This window comes from Myxocyprinus asiaticus, chromosome 29, assembly GCF_019703515.2.
Source record: "Myxocyprinus asiaticus isolate MX2 ecotype Aquarium Trade chromosome 29, UBuf_Myxa_2, whole genome shotgun sequence".
In the NCBI taxonomy this organism is placed as follows: domain Eukaryota; kingdom Metazoa; phylum Chordata; class Actinopteri; order Cypriniformes; family Catostomidae; genus Myxocyprinus; species Myxocyprinus asiaticus.
The window spans coordinates 33,815,483-33,840,532 of record NC_059372.1 but is presented as its reverse complement, the minus strand read 5'-3'; the positions used below and the strand labels follow the sequence as shown (position 1 = coordinate 33,840,532).

Here is a 25,050-nt window from a genome sequence, read left to right as displayed (position 1 = left end):
AAAAAGGACTTAAACATTTATCTGTTTCTCACCCACACCTATCATATCACTTCAGAAGACATGGATTTAACCACTGGAGTCTTATGGATTACTTTTCTGTTTCCTTTATGTGCTTTTGGACCTTCAAAGTTCTGGTCACAATTGTATGGACCTACAGAGCTGAAAGGTTCTTCTAAAACTCTTTGTTCATGTTCAGCAGAAAAAGAAAGTCATGCACATCTGGGATGGCATAAGGGTGAGTAAATTATGAGAGAATTTTCATTTTTGGGTGAACTATCCCTGAACCACTGGGTTAGGGATATGTTTAGGTCTATGTTTGTTTGACAGGGATGTTGCTGCAAGACCAAGATGTTAAGATATTGATCCATGAACACATCCTACTAGGCAAAATCACAGTCACTGTGTATGCATGACCATAGATTTTTACCATACACCCAGGCCACCACCACACACTCCCAGAAGGCTTGCCAAAGGAGAGTAATCCCACTCGCTGAGTAATAATCAAATAACTGAAACACATACATCCCTCCCTACAAAGAGAAAGAGACAGAGAGAAAGAGGGAGAGAGAGTAATAAAAAAAAATACCCAGTAACTAAGTATCATATATCATCTGACTGAACTGATATCTCAACAGATATGTACGTACAGGTCTCTTCCAAGCGTACCTCTGTTACCATGGAAAGATCAACAGTGAAACAGGTGAAACAGCATATTAGAACAACAATTTCTCGACGCAGAGAGCCAAGGAATGATTTTGGGGGCAGCATGTCCATGATTCCAGTTATAAAGCCTTCAACACCGACAAACTGAGAGAGAAAAAGGGAGAGAGAAATCAGAAAAATAAATCTTCTCCCACTCTTCCTTTTTCATTTCTACATGAACATTATATAAGTTCTAAGTAATATCCCAAAAGCAACTTATTGTGGTTAAAAAGAAGCTGATATGCATACTAATCAAGAAATTTGTGGAGGACACATGCCCAACATTGTCAGGCTTCTTGTTTTCAAAGAGCTACATTAACTCAGAGGCTCTGCTGTTGACATGATCTAGATAAGATTTTGGTTTTAACTCTTTGTCTTATCAGGACTTGTCCGAAACATTACAAAAGTCTTATACAACACTGTGTATGAAATGACAATATACTGTCAAAAAAAAATTAATCAGTTTGGTAGCTATTGTGATGGCCATGATTTAGGCCACACATAGGTTCTATACTTTTATATCTGGACTTGTCAATAAATGAAAGGACACTACACCATTGGTTTGGTTTACCTTCTTTATTTGCCATTATACTGAGTCAGTGCACGGGCTTAGTTATCTGGCTTAAAGGAAAACAATATTAAAACCAGTTAAAATTCCTTTAGACTAAAATGTTACTAAAACCTCATTAACACACTTTAATTTATATTGACTAAAATAACTATAAGAAAGGCTCTAAATCTGTTATATCTTGATTTAAAATGTTTTGTACCTGCTGTGGTTATTTCATTATATTCGGATGGACTGGTCCAGCAGCAAAAAGCTTCGAACAGGAAACTGTTTTATAGGAAATTGTAAGGATAGATGGAATAGACCAACTGTGAATTTCTGGAGGGAACATTGGGGAAGTTGGAATCTTGGGTAAATGTGATTTAGTATAGCAGAATGTTGTTTACGTTAACCAAAATTATATTCATGGCTCTGATTTTGGTTAATTTATATAATGTTGTTTCCAGGACATGTGTTTTCAGGGTTTGTGTAATATTGTGTTTGTTTAAATGTTTTATTATTAACAATTTTTATTGATTCCGTACATAAGACAAACAAACACCACATAAAATACGGAATCAATTATATACATTAAACCCCTCCCCCCCGAACATCCCCCCACCCGACACAAACATGCACTACAGTAGTCACCATCAATTAGAACATAAAATGTCATTATTAAAAAAAAAGGATACTTTCAAAAAAACAAAAAGAATGCACATACACATCTAAACTAAGAATACCTCTCCACTGCCCCTCCCCGAGAACCCTCCAAAAAAGCCAAATATCCACCCCACTTCCTATCAAACAAATCCCATTTTCCCAGCCTTCTAAAAATCACCTCCTCAAATGCTGCCACCCCGCCCATCTCCCCGCAACACTCACGAAGCGAGGGTGCCCCAGCCGATTTCCACCATAATTCCACCAGTCCATAATTTTGACTGCCAATCATAACTCTGGCTAGGACCCAACTTTTTAAATGACTATCCCCAATATTAATGACTGCCCCACTGCCTAAGATACAGAGTCTGGGGCAAAATGAAAATTGAGTGTCCAATACATTGCACATAAAGCTCTGATCTTAAAACATCCCCAAAAACATGGGTTATGTCCCCATCTTCTGATTGGCATTGCCAGCAGGTGGGTGTGTCTTTAAGACCAAGCCTATACAATCTAGAGGGGGTCCAACAGACTCGATGTAAAATCTTAAATTGCATCAGACACACCCTAGCATCAATTGCATCTCTAGATGCAGACTTGATGTTTTTTAGAATCCTAGCCCACACTCCCTCCTCCAATACCAAGTTTAAATCTTTCTCCCATAATCACTTGACAGAAGTTTAAGCTCTGTCCCCTAGACTCTGAATTAGCAGGGAGTCATTTACATTTATGCATTTGGCAGATGCTTTTATCCAAAGTGACTTACAGTGCTCTTATTACAGGGACAATCCCCCTGGAACAACCTGGAGTTAAGTGCCTTGCTCAAGGACACAATGGTGGCGGCTGTGGAGATCAAACCAACAACCTTCCACTTACCAGTTCAGTGCTTTAGTCCACTATGCCACCACCACTCCTGATGCCTCATGACCTTTTCCAAAAGCAGTAATCACCACTTCCAGAGTATCTGGGGGTGTATGCTACTCCCAAAAATAGTACAAAGCAGGTGGCGCAGCTGTAAATACCAACCTGGGAATCGCATGCAAATGCGAGATAACGGGGTGTAACTTAACTTCTCCGGTTAGTTTAATAGAAAGTCTTTGCAATGGCGAAATAGGGGCAAGAACTTCCTGTTCAATACAAAACCAGGGAGGGGCTCTCTCAGGTAGAAGCGACCAATGAGCCAAATGTCTGAGACCAAATGCATAATAATAAAACAAAATCTTGGGTAGGCCTAGCCCACCATTGTCAATCGGCCTATGTAACTTATTAAAATGTAATCTGGGATGCTTACCATTCTAAATGAAGGACTTCGCTATGCTATCAAATTGCTTGAAATAAGAGAGGGGGACATCTATAGGGAGAGATTGTAGCAGGTAATTGAATTTTGGAATACAATTCATTTTAATAACATTAACCTTCCCAATCATCGATAAATGTAATGAAGCCCACCTGTCCACATCTCTCGAAAACCTTTTTATTAAGGGATCAAAATAAACTATAACTAAATCACACAAATTTGCTGGGAATAAAATGCCCAAATACTTGATGCCCTGTTTGGGCCAATGGAAGGCACCCGGCTGAAAAGCCGTTACTGGGCAGTACGCTGTCAGAGCCAAAGCTTCAGATTTAGACCAGTTGACTCTGTATCCTGAGAACTTAAAAAAGGAATTAATAATTCTGTGGAGGCAAGGCATAGATCTAGTGGGGTCGGAGATGAATAATAAAATCTGCGTAAAGCAAAAGCTTATGTGCCATACCTCCCACCACCACCCCTGGAAAATCCTCCTCCTTTCTTATAGCAGCTGCTAATGATTCCAGGGCAAGACAGAGCTATAATGGGGAAAGAAGGCAACCCTGCCAGGTGCCCCTATCCAGAGTAAAATAATGAATCCATTTGTTTGTACCGCTGCTACCGGGTGCCTATAAAGTAACTTAATCCATCCAATAAAAGTATTCCTGTACCCAGATATTTCCAAAATCTTAAAAATATAATCCCATTCTACCATATCAAACACCTTTTCGGTGTCAAATGAGATGGCAGCGACCGGAGTCTGATCATTTGCCACTGACCACATAATACTGATGAGACGCCTAATGTTATCAGAAGAGCTGCGGCCCCAAATAAACCCCACCTGATCTATATGTATAAGAGATGTCATAAATTTACTTAATCGGTTAGCCAAAACTTTTGACAATATTTTTATGTCTGGCTGGATCAGGGAAATTGGACAGTAACTCTTACACTCGCTTGGATCTTTGTCCTTTTTAAGAATCAGACTGATCCAAGCTTGTGTCATTATTGGCGGAAGCTTTCCATTCTTTAATGATTCAGCATAAACTTCTAGCAAAAGTGGAGCCAGTTCTGTAGCATAAGATCTAAAAAATTCAGCAGCAAAGCCATCTGGCCCCAGAGCCTTGCCTGTAGGAAAGGCTTTAATTACCTCGCCAAGCTCCTCCAAGTTTATCTCAGAATCAAGATAATTTTTTTACTCAGTTGTCAGTTTAGGGAGTTCTAATGGTTCCACAAAATTTCTAATATCCTCATCAGTAGACGAAGATGTGGAGCTATAGAGATCAAGATAGAACTCTTTAAAAGCATTATTAATATCAATGGCTGAGGTAAATATTTCACCACCAGCAGATTTCACTGAGGGAATGGTAGAAAAAGACCCTCTCTGCATTATATATCTAGCCAAAAGCTTCCCTGCTTTGTCCCCTGACTCAAAGTATGACTGTCTTGCCCTGAATAGCCAAAACTCCACCTTCCGCGGCAAAATAGTATTATATCTGTATTTCAGTTGGGTCAATTCTCTGAGGCCATCAGACGACATTCGGCACTTCAGCTCTGCCTCGGCGCTTTTAATATTCCCTTCCAACTCCACGAGTTCTCGTGCTTTGGATTTTTTGATGAATGAGGCATCTCCATATAAACATTGATTTCAGCCTTTAACATTTGTTGGAATTCAGGACTTTGCAAAAGGGATACATTAAAGCACCAACTATATGATTTCTTTTTCTCCGTATGTGGAAACACCTCTAAACACACTAGGGCGTGACCTGAGACTAAGATGTTTCCTACTAAGCAATCAACAACAGATGAAATGAGGGACTTATAAAAAAATCTATTCTAGAATAAATATGGACTCTTATGGACTGATGAAAAATAATACTGTGTTTGTTAATTTCCCCTTCTGTATGTACAGGTGCATCTCAATAAATTAGAATGTTGTGGAAAAGTTCATTTATTTCAGTAATTCAACTCAAACTGTGAAACTCGTGTATTAAATAAATTCAATGCACACAGACTGAAGTAGTTTAAGTCTTTGGTTCTTTTAATTGTGATGATTTTGGCTCACATTTAACAAAAACCCACCAATTCACTATCTCAAAAAATTAGAATACATCATAAGACCAATAAAAAAAACATTTTTAGTGAATTGTTGGCCTTCTGGAAAGTATGTCCATTTACTGTATATATACTCAATACTTGGTAGGGGCTCCTTTTGCTTTAATTACTGCCTCAATTCGGCGTGGCATGGAGGTGATCAGTTTGTGGCACTGCTGAGGTGGTATGGAAGCCCAGGTTTCTTTGACAGTGGCCTTCAGCTCATCTGCATTTTTTGGTCTCTTGTTTCTCATTTTCCTCTTGACAATATCCCATAGATTCTCTATGGGGTTCAGGTCTGGCGAGTTTGCTGGCCAGTCAAGCACACCAACACCATGGTCATTTAACCAACTTTTGGTGCTTTTGGCAGTGTGGGCAGGTGCCAAATCCTGCTGGAAAATGAAATCAGCATCTTTCAGCAGAAGGAAGCATGAAGTGCTCCAAAATTTCTTGGTAAACGAGTGCAGTGACTTTGGTTTTCAAAAAACACAATGGACCAACACCAGCAGATGACATTGCACCCCAAATCATCACAGACTGTGGAAACTTAACACTGGACTTCAAGCAACTTGGGCTATGAGCTTCTCCACCCTTCCTCCAGACTGAAGGACAAAAAAAATGAAATACAAAACTTGCTCTCATCTAAAAAGAGGACTTTGGAACACTGGGCAACAGTCCAGTTCTTCTTCTCCTTAGCCCAGGTAAGATGCCTCTGACGTTGTCTGTGGTTCAGGAGTGGCTTAACAAGAGGAATACGACAACTGTAGCCAAATTCCTTGACACGTCTGTGTGTGGTGGCTCTTGATGCCTTGACCCCAGCCTCAGTCCATTCCTTGTGAAGTTCACCCAAATTCTTGAATCGATTTTGCTTGACAATCCTCATAAGGCTGCGGTTCTCTCGGTTGGTTGTGCATCTTTTTCTTCCACACTTTTTCCTTCCACTCAACTTTCTGTTAACATGCTTGGATACAGCACTCTGTGAACAGCCAGCTTCTTTGGCAATGAATGTTTGTGGCTTACCCTCCTTGTGAAGGGTGTCAATGATTGTCTTCTGGACAACTGTCAGATCAGCAGTCTTCCCCATGATTGTGTAGCCTAGTGAACCAAACTGAGAGACCATTTTGAAGGCTCAGGAAACCTTTGCAGGTGTTTTGAGTTGATTAGCTGATTGGCATGTCACCATATTCTAATTTTTTGAGATAGTGAATTGGTGGGTTTTTGTTAAATGTGTGCCAAAATCATCACAATTAAAAGAACCAAAGACTTAAACTACTTCAGTCTGTGTGCATTGAATTTATTTAATACACGAGTTTCACAATTTGAGTTGAATTACTGAAATAAATGAACATTTCCACGATATTCTAATTTATTGAGATGCACCTGTATATGGTGCTGGCCACCTCCTTTAATTTCAGTGTGCATCTTGTCTAGTGAGTCAGTCAGCTTGTTATTTACTTGAAGTGTCTTGTACTGGTTAGGTTTTGTTGTGATTTGTCCTCTGAGAGAGTAAGAGGCCAGATCAACCCTGTGTTATTTGAAATATTTTTATTCTCCTTACAAATGTTATGATGTTAACTGAACTGCATTTTGCTGACATCTTTTTTTTTTATTTTATTTTTTAGAATTTTTGTCTTCTCACCAATGGTGATTGTTTGAGATCATGTTTTTACTTGCCTAAGCATGTTCTAATAAAAGACAGTCATGATACACCCTCACTTTGCCCTTGATTTGTGGCTATGGACTTTTTGTTATGATTTGCTGATATTGCTTAAGGCAGATCCATCATAGCTATCTTACAGAAGCCGTAGTGAAATATTTTTAACTAGGTGGGTGGGGCCTCACCTGACTGTCCAATCCCAGCACCAGAAGCATGAGGAAGAACAGTACTGCCCACAGCGGAGCTAACGGCATGAGTGACACTGCTTTTGGATAGGCAATAAATGCTAAACCAGGACCTGAGAGAGGACAAGAGACGACACAACTAAATATACTTTTTCTATCAACATGGTCTCATAGAATCACATCACTATACCTACATTTTTGCAAAATTATTGTTACGTGGCTCGTTGTATGTATAACGGCAGTTTCCTGTTGAAACGAACACTAGAGGCGCTAAAACAACGATGACATTTATTCCCTTTCACACAAATCACAAGTAATAGGGCAGATTTATCAGTTCAATCACTTTTCACACAATGCTATCTTATGACAACAGAACACTTTCATTGTAGCGCATGACTTGTAAGGCAATAAGTTTTTACGTTTGCATTACATGACCAACTACATTTATAGGCTTGTTCAAATGCAATCATATTGCAAATTGCAGTAGTTCAACAGATAGAGCGTTGTACTTGCAATGCAAAGGATTGGGGTATGAGTACTGAGGAGCACACGAGTTGACATGTGATAGTAGCGCCACAAAATGAGTGGTTTGATTCAGAAATTGCGTTTTTTATCTCACATTTGCTTTTTATAACACTATTGGTTAGGTTTAGATTTAAGGTTTAGGTTTAGGTTAGGCAGGTTGATTGTGTTGATTTAAAATTCAATAGAGCATTAATCTTAAAGCATCATCTGTTTGGGAGAACATTTATCTCGCTTTTAGAGCCAACTAACAGAACTGCCGCGATACATGTAAGGAGCCATGTAATATAATTTAGCAAACAATTCAGTTCAGGCTCTTTTCAATACTTATATACTGTACATATATGAAGAGAGAGAGAGAGAGGGTTTACATTTTTGAGTGGTTGGCCACTCTTACATATATATATTACAGATGATAATACTACTGAATGATTATTTATGTACCAAGGTATTTACATGATATTCCACGGTACTTCAAAGAATATCATGGCACTATACTATAATATCATGGTAATAACATGCCATTCCCATAATCCTAAGTTTAAAAAAACATGACAGTACTTTTTAGAGCTGTTGTTCTACTATTTTATTGCAATTTAGGAGAATATGAAGGAACAGAGAGCATGTTGAGGAGACTGTCTCACCACTTTCTGCCACATTACTGATGTCAACACCCTGTTCAGCCGCCATGAAACCCAGTACTGAGAAAACAACAAACCCTGCAAAGAAGCTTGTTCCACTGTTTATGAGAGCCAAAACAAATGCATCCCTGCAGTGTGAGAGAGAGAGAAATCATTGTGGGATTAGTGTGTAAGAGAACACGCAATGCACAGGGTTAAACTGGGTGGACACTCATCCCCTGATCTCTGATGTGAGCACATGCATGCAAACATACACACACTAACGTCCCACAGGGATGCACCATGGTTATAAACTACAGAGAAAAAACTTTTAAAAAATGTTTGGCAGGAAGGCCTTTGTATTATTACTGTGTTTATATAAAGTCAGAAGCACACAAAACTATACTTTATACAAAACGTTACTACAAATACATTGGAATCAAAAAGTCTGAGACCACATTGAAAATCTGGGATTTATATAATATAATATAATATAATATAATATAATATAATATAATATTAAAGCAATATCACATGAGCAAGGGTGTTGTATGCCCAGCTATCACCATGGCTGTGATTCGGACGCAGGTAATGCGAATCACAGCTGTATGGACAACACAGCACTCTAGCTAGTGTGATATTTCTTTTATACAACAGCTCAACGAACAAGTAAATAAATAAGTAGGGAAAAACTAAGGACTGTCTCAAAAAAATGCTCATGAGTGGAACTACTTCCTTACACCACAGGATCTGCCGTTTCTAGTTCGAAAGATGCGACCAAGTCTGCATTTCTAATTCGAAAACCACCCGTTAGAACTAGTAACGACAGCTTGGGCTGTTTCTAACAAGCTATTGAAGAAACAAGGATGTATTTGTGTATGAGAGAGAGAGAGAGAGAGAGAGAGAGAGACTGAGCGTGTGATTACGTGCAGCTGTTAGTTTAACTCTGTTCCTCAGCTGTAGTGTGATAATAATCTGCTCTGATCGTGGAGTGATGCTGCTATACATGCTATCTAAATAATCCTACGATGATTTCAGTCACATTGAAGTGTTTTGTTGTTTTTTTGCAGAACTCTTATTTTGACACTGACACAGCAACTAGACTCTCCTCTGCCATGTTGAAAGTTTACATATTCTCCCAACTCGGTGGTTATCAGGTAGGTGCCATGAGCATGTTCGATGACTCCGTCTGTCGCAACTCTCAGCTTTGATCGGCCTTAATGCTAAAATTGTTAGTTTAAATCAATTTTTCAGCTACAGTTTAGTAGTAATCCAAGCGATCATGGTGTGTGACAATTCCGGATAACTTCAAAGAAACTTGTGCACTTACTGACGACACAGTTTGTCATCGTGAGCTTAACTTGCTCATAGCACACAAAAGACGGTCTTTTGTCACCACCTGCTGGTTTAAATCTTTAATATCACAGGGATGAAAGAAAATTCACACATCTGCACTGCTCTTACACATTAGTTTGGAACACAAGTGGTGTGATACAAACAGTAAAGTGTCCCAGTGCTAATGGTGTGAGCTACCAGCATTCTTGGAACACCTCTTGTCCAATTGGATTCAAGGACCGGAACTAATTGCTGTATAAATTATAATATAATATAAAACTATAAGAAATTATCCTTAAAACAAATCCTAATTCAAAATTACTGGAGTTTCAAACTGTAGCATTTAAATAGAGTAGTTTTGTTAAAAATTACTTTACATTAATATTAACATATTACGCTCCAATTAATCTCTTAATATCTATCTGTACTTGATCTAATGAAATCTACACTAATATGCTCTTATATCACTATCACAAATTTGAAATTGTGTGAGTGACAGTTTACTTACTGGTAACAGTTGTTGTTGAAGCGGTTGTAGCTCCCAAGTGCCGTTAGTGCCCCCAGACCAATAGCATAAGAAAAGAAGATCTGTGTGGCAGCATCGATCCATACCTGCCATCATCATTGTCATGACAACAATAATTATATTATCATGTCACTTGTCTCTATTATTGCTTTGGACACATATAAAAAATAAAAAATAAACATACACAGACACACTCTTACCTGTGCTTCTGAGAGTTTGCTCCAGTTAGGTTTCAGATAGTAAATAATGCCGTTTTTAGCTCCAGGCAATGAGATGCCATGAACAAACAAGACCACCAGGACAAGGTATGGGAACAGAGCTGTGAAATATACAATCTACACACACACACACACACAAACACACACACACATATAAATTACATATTATCTATCACACTGTTCCTAAATTACTAATTACTCCTTAAAAGAGTAATTCTGTCAGAAATACCTCAGATCTAATATTCAGTTGTATGAATATCTACAATAAAACATTTTATTTTTCTGATAGTTCTGATTGTTTTCTCAGAGATTCGGAAAAAATAAATGTTTTCCTTTAAAGCTAAAGTGTGTAACTTCTGCACCATTTGGACAAACATAATGACCTGTTTTCAAACAGGTTTCCATTGTGTGTTGTGTCACAGGTTTCCATTACACTCTGCCACTGGTCAGGCAAACAGATAGCCCCACCCCAAACTTACGCCACTGTTGCTGTATCTGACTGGTCGGTCTACTCAAGCAAATATAGCCACAGTGTTACACATTTCAGAGAAATCAACATAATAACTGCTTACTTATAACTGACTCAGTATATACTGCATAACTGGGAGAGGAGATTCATCATGAAAAAATAACACACTTTGGCTTTAAACAAAAGAAACACACACACTTTGAACAACACATACTAGGAGAGCTAATAATCAGCTTACAAGCTGCTTTGGCCCTTGATCTATTTTTCAAATTTTCACAACACTCTAGGGCAACACACCAATATTCATTATGGTTCTGCATATGATGGAGTGTGTGCAATACATAAGAAAGTGTGGGTTCTGATGTTATTGTTATCGTAAAAAGACTGTTGATTAAGATAACGTATAATGGAGGAACACGTATTTGTACCTTGCCAGTGGACTTAACACCCTTCCAGATGCAGAAGTAGACAATGACCCACGTAGCAAGAAGGCACAAGACCATGTGACCGCTGATGTCACCCACTTCATCCAAACCTCCAGACAGACGTAGCACTTTTCGCCTGATAAGGAAAGTTTCCTCATAGCATTTCAAAAGAACTAAAGTCAGGACTCTGACTTGGCTTTTCCTAAATACAGATTTTTTTTTCTGGTTTGAACATGTTGATTGTATCAGTGTCATGTTTCAAGACCCACAATTTTAGATCACATGTTCTGACAGATACCCCCCAACATTCTGATTATGAATTATTATTATTTATTGATCATTATTATTATTATTTTGTATTATTTATTATTATTATTTGAATTTAATATTATAGAAATTGTATACAGTAAATGGATGCCCACTCCAGCCAATCCACTGTTACATATCTGTATACACTGCAAAATCATTTTAGTAATCAATATTTTTGTCTTGTTTTCCAGTAAAAATATTTAAACATCAGATACATTTAAATAAAACAAGATAATTTTAAGAAGCAAAATAACATTAGGTATTTAATCAAAATTTTGTGGGGTTTATGCTTAAAATAAGTTATTTTTCTTAGCCCATAGGCAAATAGTTGTTTTAAGCATAAACCTTGCTAAATTTTGTTAGATTTCTCTGAAAACAAGACTTGATATATTATTTGCTTCTCAAGTAAATCTAATCTTATTTTAAGAATGTTTAGATTTTTTTACTAGAAAAAGACAAAAATACTGGGGTAAGTGAAAATTATTTTTCTGTAGTGTACATGTTCCATTTAATTATCTTAATTATGTATAAAATGACTTGTTCAGGGGCCTGGGTAGCTCAGCGAGTATTGACACTGACTACCACCTTTGGAGTCCGAATCCAGGGTGTGCTGTGTGACTCCAGCCAGGTCTCCTAAGCAACCAAATTGGCCCGGTTGCTAGGGAGGGTAGAGTCACATGGGGTAACCTCCTCGTGGTCACGATTAGTGGTTCTCACTCTCAATTGGGCACGTGGTAAGTTGTGCATGGATCGCGGACAGTAGTATGAGCCTCCACATGCGGAGTCTCTGCGGTGTCGTGCACAATGAGCCACGTGATAAGATGCGCGGATTGACTATCTCAGAAGCAGAGGCAACTGAAACTTGTCCTTTGCCACCCGGATTGAGGTAGGTAACTGCACCACCACGAGGACCTACTAAGTAGTGGGAATTGGGCATTCCAAATTATGGAGAAAAAGGGATAATTAAAAAAAAAAAAAGACTTGTTCAAGAAAGATACAGCTATGTTAAATGTTGTAGAGTTTCTTAATGTGTGTGTTTAGTTCTGATTGCGACGAAGATCTTAAATGAAGATCAGACCACATTATCCAGAATTCATCCAGATGTGTTCCGAATGTTCAAAACCCTTTTTCATCCAGAAAAAAAATGATCAGATTTGAAAACACTTTAAAAACACTTACTCCCAGAATTCCATGACAGATGAACGCAAACCCCTGGGCTCCAGGCAGCTGCCATTGAGGGAGGAGACGTTTAGGGGGGAAGTGGACAGTGATTGATTAAAACCCACCCGGCTAAAATTGGTGGTACAGTTGACCGTGTTCCATTCATGCCCACAAGTGGCCCACGGCAAAGGGGAAGTGAAAGAGTGAACCAGAAAGTACAGACCCCAAACCAGAACCATGATGTAGTAGGTGTTGCAGAAGAACACGATCACCATTGATGCCAGACCAAGCCCTGCATGAAAGGGTAATGATGAGACATAAATGCCAGAGAGCGTCATAATGGACAATATTAAATGCCAGAGAGATCAATACTATGTTTTTTCATTAATAATTAAACATAACTGCTGTCAGGACAAGGGATTAAATCTGTTTTATTAATGGCTGATAGAGAGGGTAAGGGTGTGTAAAAATACATCTGGCTGTTAATAATACTCCACCTTTAAAAAGAGGGGCAATGTTCCATGTTGCGACCCCACCTTGTTTCATGAACTGACCAAGCGCAATCTCAAGGAAGAATACTGGAATACCCCCGAAAAACACCATTAGAACATAGGGGATCAGAAACACACCTGAAAGAAACAGATGCAGAATGATAAAACATACAATATTAATCAGGATGCACTTCTACTCTCAATACTGCACATAATCATGTAGGCAAACATAAGGTGTGTCTCAATCAGCTCCCTAGTTCCAGTGCACTGAAGCTGAAGACGAGCACAAGTGTAAATATAAGATATCAAAGCCTTATTTTCTCTTTAAAAGAGTTGTTTGTAATGTCTTTCATCCATAATGACCATGAAAGGCAAACAATCTTTCAAATAAATATTAGAGTTGTTGAAAGTAGGGTTAAAATACACTCCTTTTTATTTCTTTATTTAATGTCATTTATCTTTCATAGCACTATGTTTGAATATCTTCAACGAAAATGAATGATAGTATTATTTTTACAGTGATGGTGTTAATTAATAACAGCTGTTCTTCAGTGCGCAAGCTCGTTATCATGTCGCAGGTAATTGAGTCATAAGTGTCCCAATGATCAGTGGATGAACACCCCTGCCAGTACCCGAAATCGTGTTCACGATATACTGCTTCATGACACAGGGAGCTGATTGAGACGCAAACATATTCGTGTTTTTGTCTCACGTGCCTTCTTTTTAATCTCTAAGAAAAACACAAACTTTTTAGTTAGTATCACAAAGCAAAAGTTTTCAGTTATCAGATGCCATTGTATTTACAGATGTATTTGTCACCCATGGATATTTTATTCTTTAACAAGAAGAAACATTTGAACACCAGATTGAGAATCATATTTATATCAATAAACGGTGTCTGCTCAACTTTACTCTCACAATAAAAGAACGTGTATGTATTAATATTTCAGTTTCAAATTTAAGAGAGGAGAGATACCCAGAGGCATGACGCTAAGCTATATGAAGAAGAAGCTGTCTGTCACGTTATTAAACCTATAAGATCAGAATAAACTGGTCAAAGAAAACCTCATTTGATTGATTACTAGAAGCAGGTAGACCCGCATTCCCCCGCGCACTTGCAAAACTCTTTTCAGTGAGAAATTCATGCCGAAAGTGTGAGCGCAACAAAAAGGAAGATGGAACAATGTATATCAGATTATTTCTGGAAAATCTTTATGCCATAAACACAAGTCATTTACATATTTGCAGTAGTTTATTTTACACATACAGACTGATTTTACATGGTCAATCCATTTTGCTGATCTTTAAACCCTTTCTTTGCTTGCATATCGCTGATTGCAGGTTTGCAATGTTTTTGGCCATGTTTAGGTGAAAAAAAAACAGTGCCAAAAGTGTAAGCGCAAAAAAAAAAAAAAAGGAAGTCGTAAGAATACAGACCATTACATTACATTTACTTTGTGTTAATATGAAATTACAGTTTCACAACACATGAATTACACTTACAGTGGCGGCCAATAGTTTGTAATAATGTACAGATTTTGCTGTTTTGGAAGGAAATTGGTACTTTAATTCACCAAAGTGGCATTCAACTGATCACAAAATATAGTCAGGACATTACTGATGTAAAAAACAGCACCATCACTATTTGGAAAAACTCATTTTTGATCAAATCTAGACAGGCCCCATTTCCAGCAGCCATCACTCCAACACCTTATCCTTGAGTAATCATGCTAAATTGCTAATTTGGTGCTAGAAAATAACTTGCCATTATATCAAACACAGTTGAAAGCTATTTGGTTCGTTAAATAAAGCTTAACATTGTCTTTGTGTTTGTTTTTGAGGTGCCACAGGATGCAATAGACTGGCATGTCTTAAGGTCAATATTAGGTCAAAAATGGCAAAAAAGAAACAGCTTTCTCAGTCAATCATTGTTTTGAGGAATGAAGGCTATACAATGCTTGAAACTGCCCAAAAAAACTGAAGATTTCAAAGACAAAGGACAACTGGCTCTAACAAGGACAGAAAGAGATGTGGAAGGCCAGATGTACAACTAAACAAGAGGATAAGTACATCAGAGTCTCTAGTTTGAGAAACAGACGCCTCACATGTCCTCAGCTGACAGCTTCATTGAATTCTACCCGCTCAACACCAGTTTCATGTACAACAGTAAAGAGAAGACTCAGGGGTGCAGGCCTTATGGGAAGAATTGCAAAGAGAAAGCCACTTTTGAAACAGAAAAAGAAAAGGTTAGAGTGGGCAAAAAAACACAGGCATTGGACAACAGATAATTGGAAAAGAGTGTTATGGATCTGAACCCCATTGAGCTTTTGTGGGATCAGTTAGACTGTAAGGTGAGTGAGAAGTGCCCGACAAGACAGCCACATCTATGGCAAGTGCTACAGGAAGTGTGGGGTGAAATGTCACCTGAGTATCTGGACAAACTGACAGCTGGAATGCCAAGGATCTGCAGTGCTGTCATTGCTGCACATGGAGGATTTCTGATGAGAACTCTTTGAAGTAGTTTAGGAAGTTCTGAATTTTCTTTTCAAATTGTAATAGTAATTTTTCATGTTATTAATGTCCTGACTATATTGTATATGAGTGACACATTGTGATCAGTTGAATGCCACTTTGGTGAATAAAAGTACCAATTTCTTTCCATAAGAGCAAAATCTGTACATTATTCCAAACTTTTGGCTGCCGGTGTATGCAAAGCATTAAAGTATTGCTAATAATTTTTTCTTACGCTTGCAACTTGATTTACACCTTTACAAAACATGCTGTTGATTTACACTTTCACAAAACTCACTCTGTGCATGCAAATCATTTAGGCACAATTTTACCTTCATAGCCTTCCCCTGTCATCTCTATGTTTTGGAGTACATTTTGCTCGCTTCAAAAGCTGAATGAAACAGCGCTACACAGGTCAATTTTCAACACAGCTTAATCATAGCAGCACGAGGGCAGAGCAGGTGCGGTAATTTGCGGATTGGTCTCAACTGCACAGACTATTTTAAATGTGCTTGTGAACCAGTGAGATGCACGGCGGGGATCGCGAAACTCGTCTAAATGCGTTACAGAAGTGTCTGTTGCAAAACTCTTATGATAAACAGCCCCCACATTCTAAACATCACTGACAAAGAAAACAAGAGAAAACATAAATTAGAAGGCTTTTCAATTCTCAGATCACAACGCTTACAAAACGTAACCATGGACTTACTGCACTAACGGTACTGTATTACCTATGGTAGTTGTGGAAGAAAAACTTTCTAAATGTATTTAGACTGCTGTTTTTTCATTACAAAAATGACATAGTTCTTTACATAGAAACCATAGTAACTAACAATTGTAGTGAGGAGCCATGCATGGTTTTACCTAGGGTTACCATGAACTATTCCAAATATAATTGTTAAAACTATGGATACTCTTCAAGAACTATGGTGCATTTTCATAATTATGGACCAAGCTATCAGTTTTCCATCTGTGTAAAATCTGTACTCTTGTAATGTTCTCTGATTGTAGGAAAATGTAAGTTGTTTTGTTTGCCTTCAAAAATTCCAAGACATGACTGTAGTTTAATAAGTAGGAGCCTGATGAAAGGAATCTGTAAAGAAGACCCAACTTAGTCACACTGTCAGAATATTTTAATTTAGCCATATAAAAACTAGGTGTTAATTTTTTCCACATTATAATTTTCATCTGCATTCCAACCTCAAAATCAATGCTGTACTTTCAATGCACATAATATGTAATATTACTGGTAACAGCATGGGTGCTAGCAAAGCAGGTGCTGGTGCCACATTTTCAAAGGGCCCTTTGAGGGCACATATAACCCTGATAAGGCCCAGGCTGAAATTTAGTTTGACACCCGTTTTAATCTATTCTTTGACAAACACGCGTTAATACGGTTCCGGCATTGCGGGCTTGTGGATGCGCTCACAACAGCACCGCTACTGAAAAATATCCTAAGGGAAACACTGAGATGTAATTAAATGCAGGTACTTTAAATGTAAGTGCAATGCAACACCACACATTTACATAATAAGTACATTGTATCAAATGCTCAAGTACACAGTAGTTAAAGACACCTAATATAAAGTTGGTCTGTTTTCTCATAAAAATGTAAGGCTATTTTTTGTGTATATCCTACCACAAGAGCCCTATTCAGGATCAAGAGAGTGCAAATAAAAGAGTGAGATAGATTAGGCCTCCCTCAGTAATCATGTTGTTTTCAGACAGATAAAAAAATCCAATGGTTTAGTGACAACCCCATAAACACAACTAACATTGATCTGAAGACTTATTGACCTACATCAGCAGGCAAGAAAACAGAAAGTGGAGAAGCATACAAAAAAGGAGATAACTGTAAGTACTGTACATCACCACCTATACGCATCAGAAGAGCTGTGCACATGGTTAATGTCACAATAGAGGGATAGGAAAAGGAATACAGAGAACAAAGAACAGTGTCATTTCTCCAACCTCTGATAAACTCAGGCCATTAACACTGAACAGCCATTGTTCTACTTCTATCCGTTTGTTTGTCTGGCCCACGCTTATTTTTTTAGCGCTCTGACCTTGCAACTTATCTTTATCGGTGGATGCTTTATGCTATTCTACATGTTTTGGTCTATTAGTTTAGAAGCGTTTATGTTAGAACAATGTTTCCAAATATTTTGTCTTAATAACCCCCAAAACTCCATCAGTAAGTATTCATTCATCAACACAAGACAGAAATATGTTCCTTTTAACTCATTATACTGGGTGTAATTATGATTACTATTATGGCCATTATTACAATGATTGACTTTTAAATAAACAAAACAAACAAACAAAAACAAAAAAATCTGTGGGTGAAAAAAGCTCACAAAGTAGCTTCCTCTTAAACTGAGGCACTTGAGAAATAAAGCATTTTATTTTATAACTGCATTTAGTCTGATATTGGTATCATTGGCTCAGCCATTCATTTACGACGAAAATAAGAAAAACATTGTATTGGTGTGGAAAAGTTTGAGTGAGATGAATAAAGAGTGTCATCCATTCAAATTGACAAGACCTACATGTTATTTTGTTTTCTTACCTTAAAAAGTAACTGAAAGCCATTAATGAGATTCATGAGATTAATTGTTTTGAATTATTTTTTTCTTTTGACAGACCAAATATGTTAGGTCATAATTAATGTTTTATAGGTTTAACAAAGAAAAAAATAAAGATCATTCTAAGTACCCCCTGGTACCTGCTTAACCCTTGCGTTGTGTTCATTTGTGCAAACACCATTTGTGTTCCCGGTCAAAAATGACCAGCCCACTAAGACTGTTAATAAATCGCTCATAGTTGGGGCCTGGGTAGCTCAGCAAGTATTGACACTGACTACCACACCTGGAGTCACGAGTTTAAATCCAGGGCATGCTAAGTGTGGAGTCACGCCAGGTCTCCTAAGCAACCAAATTGGCCCAGTTGCTAGGGAGGGTAGAGTCACATGGGTTAACCTCCTCATGGTCGCTATAATGTGGTTCTCGCTCTCGGTGGGGCGCGTGTTGAGTTGTGCGTGGATGCCACAGAGAATAGTGTGAAGCCTCCACATGCACTATGTCTCCGCTGTAACGCGCTCAACAAGCCACTTGATAAGATGCGCGGACTGACGGTCTCAGATGCAGAGGCAACTGAGATTCATCCTCCGCCACTCGGAAGGAGGCGAGTCACTACGCCACCACGAGGACTTAGAATGCATTGGGAATTGGACATTCCAAATTGGGGAGAAAAGGGGAGAAAATAAAAATCTCTCATAGTGCATATATTAACCCAAGATATTGCATTAGATCCTTTTGTCAAATTCTTTTTAGTAATTATGACAGGTTTTGTATTCTTTTTTGAACATATTTTTAAAAAAAACATATTTTTTATTGATAGAAAGATTCATTGAACTGAGCTCATACAGGGCTAGTGGGGGCACTACCTTCAGAAAAAAAAAATGATGTTGTAAATTATTAACTACTTCTAAATAAAATAGGTGTAATTTTAAAACTTAGTATCTGGACTTAACAATCATGCATATAGCTGATCCTACCAATTCTTAAATAATTATTTTTAATTTGCTGACAAATAAGAACTGTTTTGATCTCATCTATTGCAGATTTATTATCTCAACAATTATATTCAGAGTTGGTAAAAACATAAAAAAGATGAGACAGCCATGTGTTATATATCATTGGAAAGGTCTCAATTAGTAAAATGCAATGAGCAAATTGGTTTACATATCGAAACTTACAGCAGACTATCCCGACTCAAACAAGCCCAAACACAACATAATATGATAAGTAGATCTTGAAATATTCCTCAAAGAGTGTACATGGAAAGATGATGCACAAAATGGCGCACACACACATCCACATTTGTGCTCATCAAAGGATCGGGATGCTCCTGAATACTTAATATTTCTGTATTTTGTAGTCTAATCCATTAATTGAAATAGAAAATGAAATAAAACCAATAAAATGTAAAGAAATTGTAAATTTTTTGTGTGTGTTTTCAGATACCATATGTAAACAAAGTCAATGACTTTTATTCCAATTTGATTAAGTCAAAATAAAATTAATAAAAAAATAAAATAAAAAGTTGTTCGGGTCAAAATGACCGGATCACAACATAAGGGTTAAATAGCCCCTAAGGTACACATACCCCTGGTTAACATAATTAGTGATTGTCACTAATTAACCAATAATGGAGTATAGAGAAGATTTGGTAACACTTTACATTAAGGTTCCATTTGTTAACATTAGGTAACTACATTTGTTAACAGTGTTTCCCATTAATTACCCGCCACAGTCTAATTTGTTTCTGTAAAATATTTGTACACTTCTCATAATAACATAAAAGATCTCTAACGTTGTGTTTTGCACCGTTGCTTTGGCAAAGCATCTCTCACTCCCAGTCAGTCAGCGCTGCATTTAGATTGTTTTTAGCGTAACTGTCACAAAGATTGAATGCTCTGAACAATTTCAGGTTGGATAGAGGGGACTTTTGTTTTGCACCAAGTGAAGTTTTAGCAAATAAACAGTAAGACAATGCTTTTTTCCCCTTCTGCTTTAATGTACTAAGGGGCTGCTATGCCTTGTTAAACGTGTATGTTTACAGTTTCAGTAGTGTTACGAATGTTGCCTATATGCTTACATAAAATACAGCCTATTGCAACAGTACTTGCTAGGAAAAGAAATTAGATAGTAAGCGGGTTCGAGCTTAAAATCTGACGGTATCGTTCAGGCCAGGTAGGGTCCGGCCAAGCAGCCAGGTATGTCAGGCGAGATAAGCGAGGAGACTGACAGCTGTCAGTCTCCTCGCTTATGTCGCCTGACATATCTGGTTGCTTGGTGTGAAAAACAATGTATAACATATGCAACATTATATCTAGCTAGCTAACGTTAGCTAATTAACTAACGTTACCGTTATTACCAGCGGCTCTGACAACGTAACTATTATTAGCATGAGGAGCAAGTTCAACACAGGTAACCACTTTTGCTTATTTTTTTTGATGGCTCAAATGTATGCTCTAGTTGATTTTGTGTTTTGGCCATTTGTGAACTGCATTAAACTCTTTTGTTTACCATGCTTTGTGGGTGGGATTTTTTGCCGTGACATCACCATTCATATCTATACAACCAATGTGTTTATGATTAAATTACTACTAGAGCACAATATTGTTTACATGAGCACAAAGATTCTTCATAGATCTAGCCTTTTAATGTTGCTCTCAAAGTGCACCAGATTGATGCATTTAATTTTAAAATGTACAAAATGTTCTTCCGGGGGTGCTTGCCCCCTGACCCCCCCAGAGGGTCCGAGGTCCACCCACCACAGTCTCATAAAATCCTGTGGGAAACACTAAGTTAACATAAAGTAACAATGACCAATACTTTTACAGCATTTATAATTCTTTGTTAATGTTAATTTCAACACTAATACATGTTTAAAATTAAAAGTTGTATAAGTAAACATTAATCAATGCATTATGAACTAACAATGAACAATTGTATTTCTATAAATTAACATTAACCAAGATTAATAAATGCTGTAAAAATATATTGTTCATGTTAGTTCATGATACCTAATGCATTAAGTAAGGAATAATTTATGACAGACCAATGAATTAGTGAAAAATAATGCAAACCCAAAGGTGGTAATGCAGGCATGACGTTCAGCAGAGTGGCCGTTACACCTGGGGTGTGCATTATTTTTTAATAATTCAATGGTCCTTCGTCAATTATTCTGCTTATACCATGGTTATTACACCTCAAAACATCGTTCAAGGTTTTATATCAAGACATTTTCTGATTTTCGTTCCTAAAATGCTCTTGTGAGTGGAACTACTTTCTTCTGCCACGGATTCAGTGTCTAACTTTGATACAGCCCAAGCCTCCGTTGCTCGACGTTCGAAAACGTCACTTTAGATCTAGCAACAGAGGATGCGCTTCTTTTCAGCACTGGAGTAACAAGGTAGTGTGTGTGTGTGTGTGTGTGTGTTTGAGCGAGAGAAAGAGAAACTGAGAGAGATCGAGTGTGGAATTACCTGTGTTTGATACGGCTCTCATTAGCAATAACATCGATTCAAATTGCCAAGATGTAAGTTTAAGTGTACTTCTCAGCAGCAGCAAGTGTCGCCATTCTTGTATACAGCAAACAGCTAAACAACTGTTTACAATCCCACTGAGTTACAGGGGTGCTCTGACTTTACTCCCGAGTACTGTATGTGTGTTATGTGTGCCCATGTGTGAGAGTTTGTGTGAGAGCTAAAGAGAGGGGGAGGGGAGCATGAGGGTGATTTCCACAATGGGAGGCTGATTATGGTGAAATACACTGAAACACTTGCACATATTAAAAGTTATTTTTGATAATATAGAAACCGTTGTATTGATCAAGTCGCGGGACTGCTTTGAACCCAAGCAAGGCTCTGTTTGTTGGTCGTGACTCAAGTATCTATATATGTGTGTGTGTGTGTGTGTGTGTGTGTGTGTGTGTGTGTGTGTGTGTGTGTGTACGAATGTATGTGTATCAGCATGTGTGAGTGTGGGTGAGACGAGAGCGAAAGAAAGAGAGGGAGTGCACGGTTCAAAGGTTTTAGCAAACTAAATTTAAGTACATTTGGTATATTATAAACATTGTTTGCCATTCTTATCTGTTGTACTTAACCAATGTCTTTGTTTTAATTGGTTATTTTGCTGTGGTAGCCTGTACGGCTCTTTGAAATAACTGAAATAATTTGGCGAAGTGATGTGGAACCGTTATGCGGTCAAGACCTGGTACAACTTCATAGCCGTGCGTTTACTGGAAAATAACTACATACCTTAGAACGTCTGTCAACCAATCAAAATCGAGCATTCAACAGACCCGTGGTATAACTAATGTTAATGAAGTTAACCTTTTTGTAAAGTGCTATTTGAGGATTTGTATGGAGTATATATGAATCTATTTGAGTAGATATGATTGTGTGTGTGTGTGTGTGTGTGTGTGTGTGTGTGTGTGTGTGTGGGCAGGTTTAAGTGGTTTACGAGGAAATTTTTTTAGGTTACAAACTGGTAATTACAAGGGTCTTATGCTATAAATGTGGTTTATGAGGACATTTCTAGTGTCCCCATAATTCAAATCACTTAAAAAACATACTAAACGATGTTTTATTGAAAATGTAAAAATGCAGCAATTTTTTTCTGAGGGTTAGGTTTAGGGGTAGGGGATAGAATCTATAGTCCTCATAAGGTAGCCACACCAACATGTGTGTGTGTGTTTGTGTGTGTGTGTGTGTGTGTGTGTGTGTGTGTGTGTGTGTTCCTGTATACTGTATATCTCACCTCCTCCATTCTTATAACAGAGGTAAGGAAATCTCCATACATTTCCAAGGCCAACAGCAAATCCCACACAGGACATGATAAAGTCCATCTGTCTGCTCCATGTTTGTCGATCTGAATGGCCCAGTTCTGCAGTATGGCCGCATGTATCCACCAGACCAGTGCAAACACTCGGCTCACCCATGTCTGCGTCTGACACCAGAGGGCGGGCAACTTCTGCTTCCTCCTGAGATTCATCCTGACATGTGTTGTCATCATCTGAGACAGACAGACAGACAGACAGACAGACAGGTCTGACACTATACACTGCTACATTATTACCCTGTTCAGTCTGTTTTCATTTAATTCCCACAACTAATCCAAAAAATACAAGCAAATTTGATACAATATAATGCAAAAACACAGGTTTGATTGATTGCTATGGCATCAGTGGTATTTTAATGCATGTCACAGGTGCAGTTGGATCCAGACAGAAGCGGATTGAGGGATTGAGTTTGTGTGAGAGTGTGTGTAGGGAAGAGAGAGAATTGGAACAGGTCAATAAAAGAAGGTAATTTATCATTATGTAAAACTATCAGATCTGGATCAGACTCACTGGTTTTTCATGCAAAGATGACCCCAAACACCATTCGATATACATACAATATATCAACGTATAGGTTAAATTACAGGTCAAATGTCTGTAAAGATACATTCCCATGCAATTCTTCTTATCATACAAATACGTAAACAAACAAACATTTAAATCAAGTCATTCTTACTAGAGAGGTGCTCTTCTGGCGACATGCCGCGCGCCCGTGAATGTACAAATAACGGTTCTTGGCGTTTTAAAATGTTTAATACGTATTCAGTACTTTCCCGTGGGGTTGCTCTCTGTTTGATTGTATAAAATTGATCTTCGGCAGAAGGTTGATAGGGTTGAGCTCCAAATTTTAACAACTGTAGTGCGTGGCAGACAGAAGGATGAATAAAAGGCTCTCAAAAGCAGTCGACAAAGCACTTAAAGGTCAGCCTGAAGAATCGCATGGATGTAGGTTAAACGAGAATGATATTAAGTCTCAAGAAATCCGCCGGTTTGGTGGAGAAATCTATTAGAAGAGCAGGTGTAATGTTGCGTCTGACACGATAGATGTTAAAGCGTCGAAAGCGTCGAAGCGTCATCTCTAGCCAGCAGCGCCCCAGTTATCGCGCTTGACGCGGCTCTGTGATTGGCTGATGAAAGTGCGCTCGTCTGTGATTGGCTAATGAACAAACGTTCACCATGATGTCATGCGCGAACGCGTACTTGATTACAGACGAGTAGATGCTTGTACAGCGCACTTTGCAGGACAAACTATTTGCTTTCTTAGCTAAATTGCGATACATTATTTACCTTTTAACTTCCATTCATTAAAGGAGGGTGTCTAACTTAGTGTTGGACTCTGTAAATTGCAGAGGTAAACTGTTAAAACTGACTAAAATCATTAAGAGTGAACATTACAGCAAGTCAGGATCAATGCAGGTCGAGAACACTAGGTTGACTAGGTTTCATAGTGAAAGAGGAACAATTAATGTGGTGTAATTTAATAGAGTAGAGGATGAGGAGTTTTGCCCTGGACAGGAAGGCCAAACAAGAAACTGAATATATATGACACATAATAAATACAAGCACAGTTAAACACTTGTGAGAAACCCTCAGCAGGGACCCAAAAATTCCATAGACTCTGTACTAAGTCTCAAGATCCAAGGGGTTTATAGGATCTGTTGCAATAAGAACAGAAAGGGTCTTATTCTCAGCTGAAACAGCAGCACAAGGGAAATTTGTAGAATAACTACAGTCAAAAGTATAGATCAGTTTAAACCACCTTTTCTCATTGTTCTAGTCTCTGGCAAAGTTCAAAGAAATTAGCACTTCTTAGAGAACATACAGACTGTTGTAAAGCGTCTTTAATGATATCAAAGTGTGCAAAAGGTAGTGCATCCATAATAATTCTCTGTATGTATATACAAGTTAATTTCTAAA

At 38.0% G+C, this 25,050-nt stretch overlaps 1 protein-coding gene across 2 annotated transcripts in view; it reads right to left on the bottom strand.

The window, feature by feature from the left end:
• LOC127420486 (sodium- and chloride-dependent creatine transporter 1-like) overlaps nucleotides 1–24,191 on the bottom strand; it is a 28,174-nt gene extending 3,983 nt beyond the window's left edge. For both annotated transcript variants that reach the window (XM_051662818.1, XM_051662817.1), the window contains exons 1-11: nucleotides 23,810–24,191; nucleotides 23,052–23,306; nucleotides 13,219–13,350; nucleotides 12,740–13,013; nucleotides 11,255–11,387; nucleotides 10,340–10,474; nucleotides 10,122–10,225; nucleotides 8,303–8,427; nucleotides 7,137–7,249; nucleotides 667–807; nucleotides 428–530 (exon numbers count right to left, since the gene is read on the bottom strand). In XM_051662818.1, coding sequence (XP_051518778.1) covers nucleotides 428–530; nucleotides 667–807; nucleotides 7,137–7,249; nucleotides 8,303–8,427; nucleotides 10,122–10,225; nucleotides 10,340–10,474; nucleotides 11,255–11,387; nucleotides 12,740–13,013; nucleotides 13,219–13,350; nucleotides 23,052–23,306; nucleotides 23,810–23,834 — 1,540 coding nt within the window. In that variant the 5' untranslated portion in view covers nucleotides 23,835–24,191. The remainder of the gene's footprint in view (nucleotides 1–427; nucleotides 531–666; nucleotides 808–7,136; nucleotides 7,250–8,302; nucleotides 8,428–10,121; nucleotides 10,226–10,339; nucleotides 10,475–11,254; nucleotides 11,388–12,739; nucleotides 13,014–13,218; nucleotides 13,351–23,051; nucleotides 23,307–23,809) is intronic.
• Between the last annotated feature and the right edge of the window lie 859 nt (nucleotides 24,192–25,050).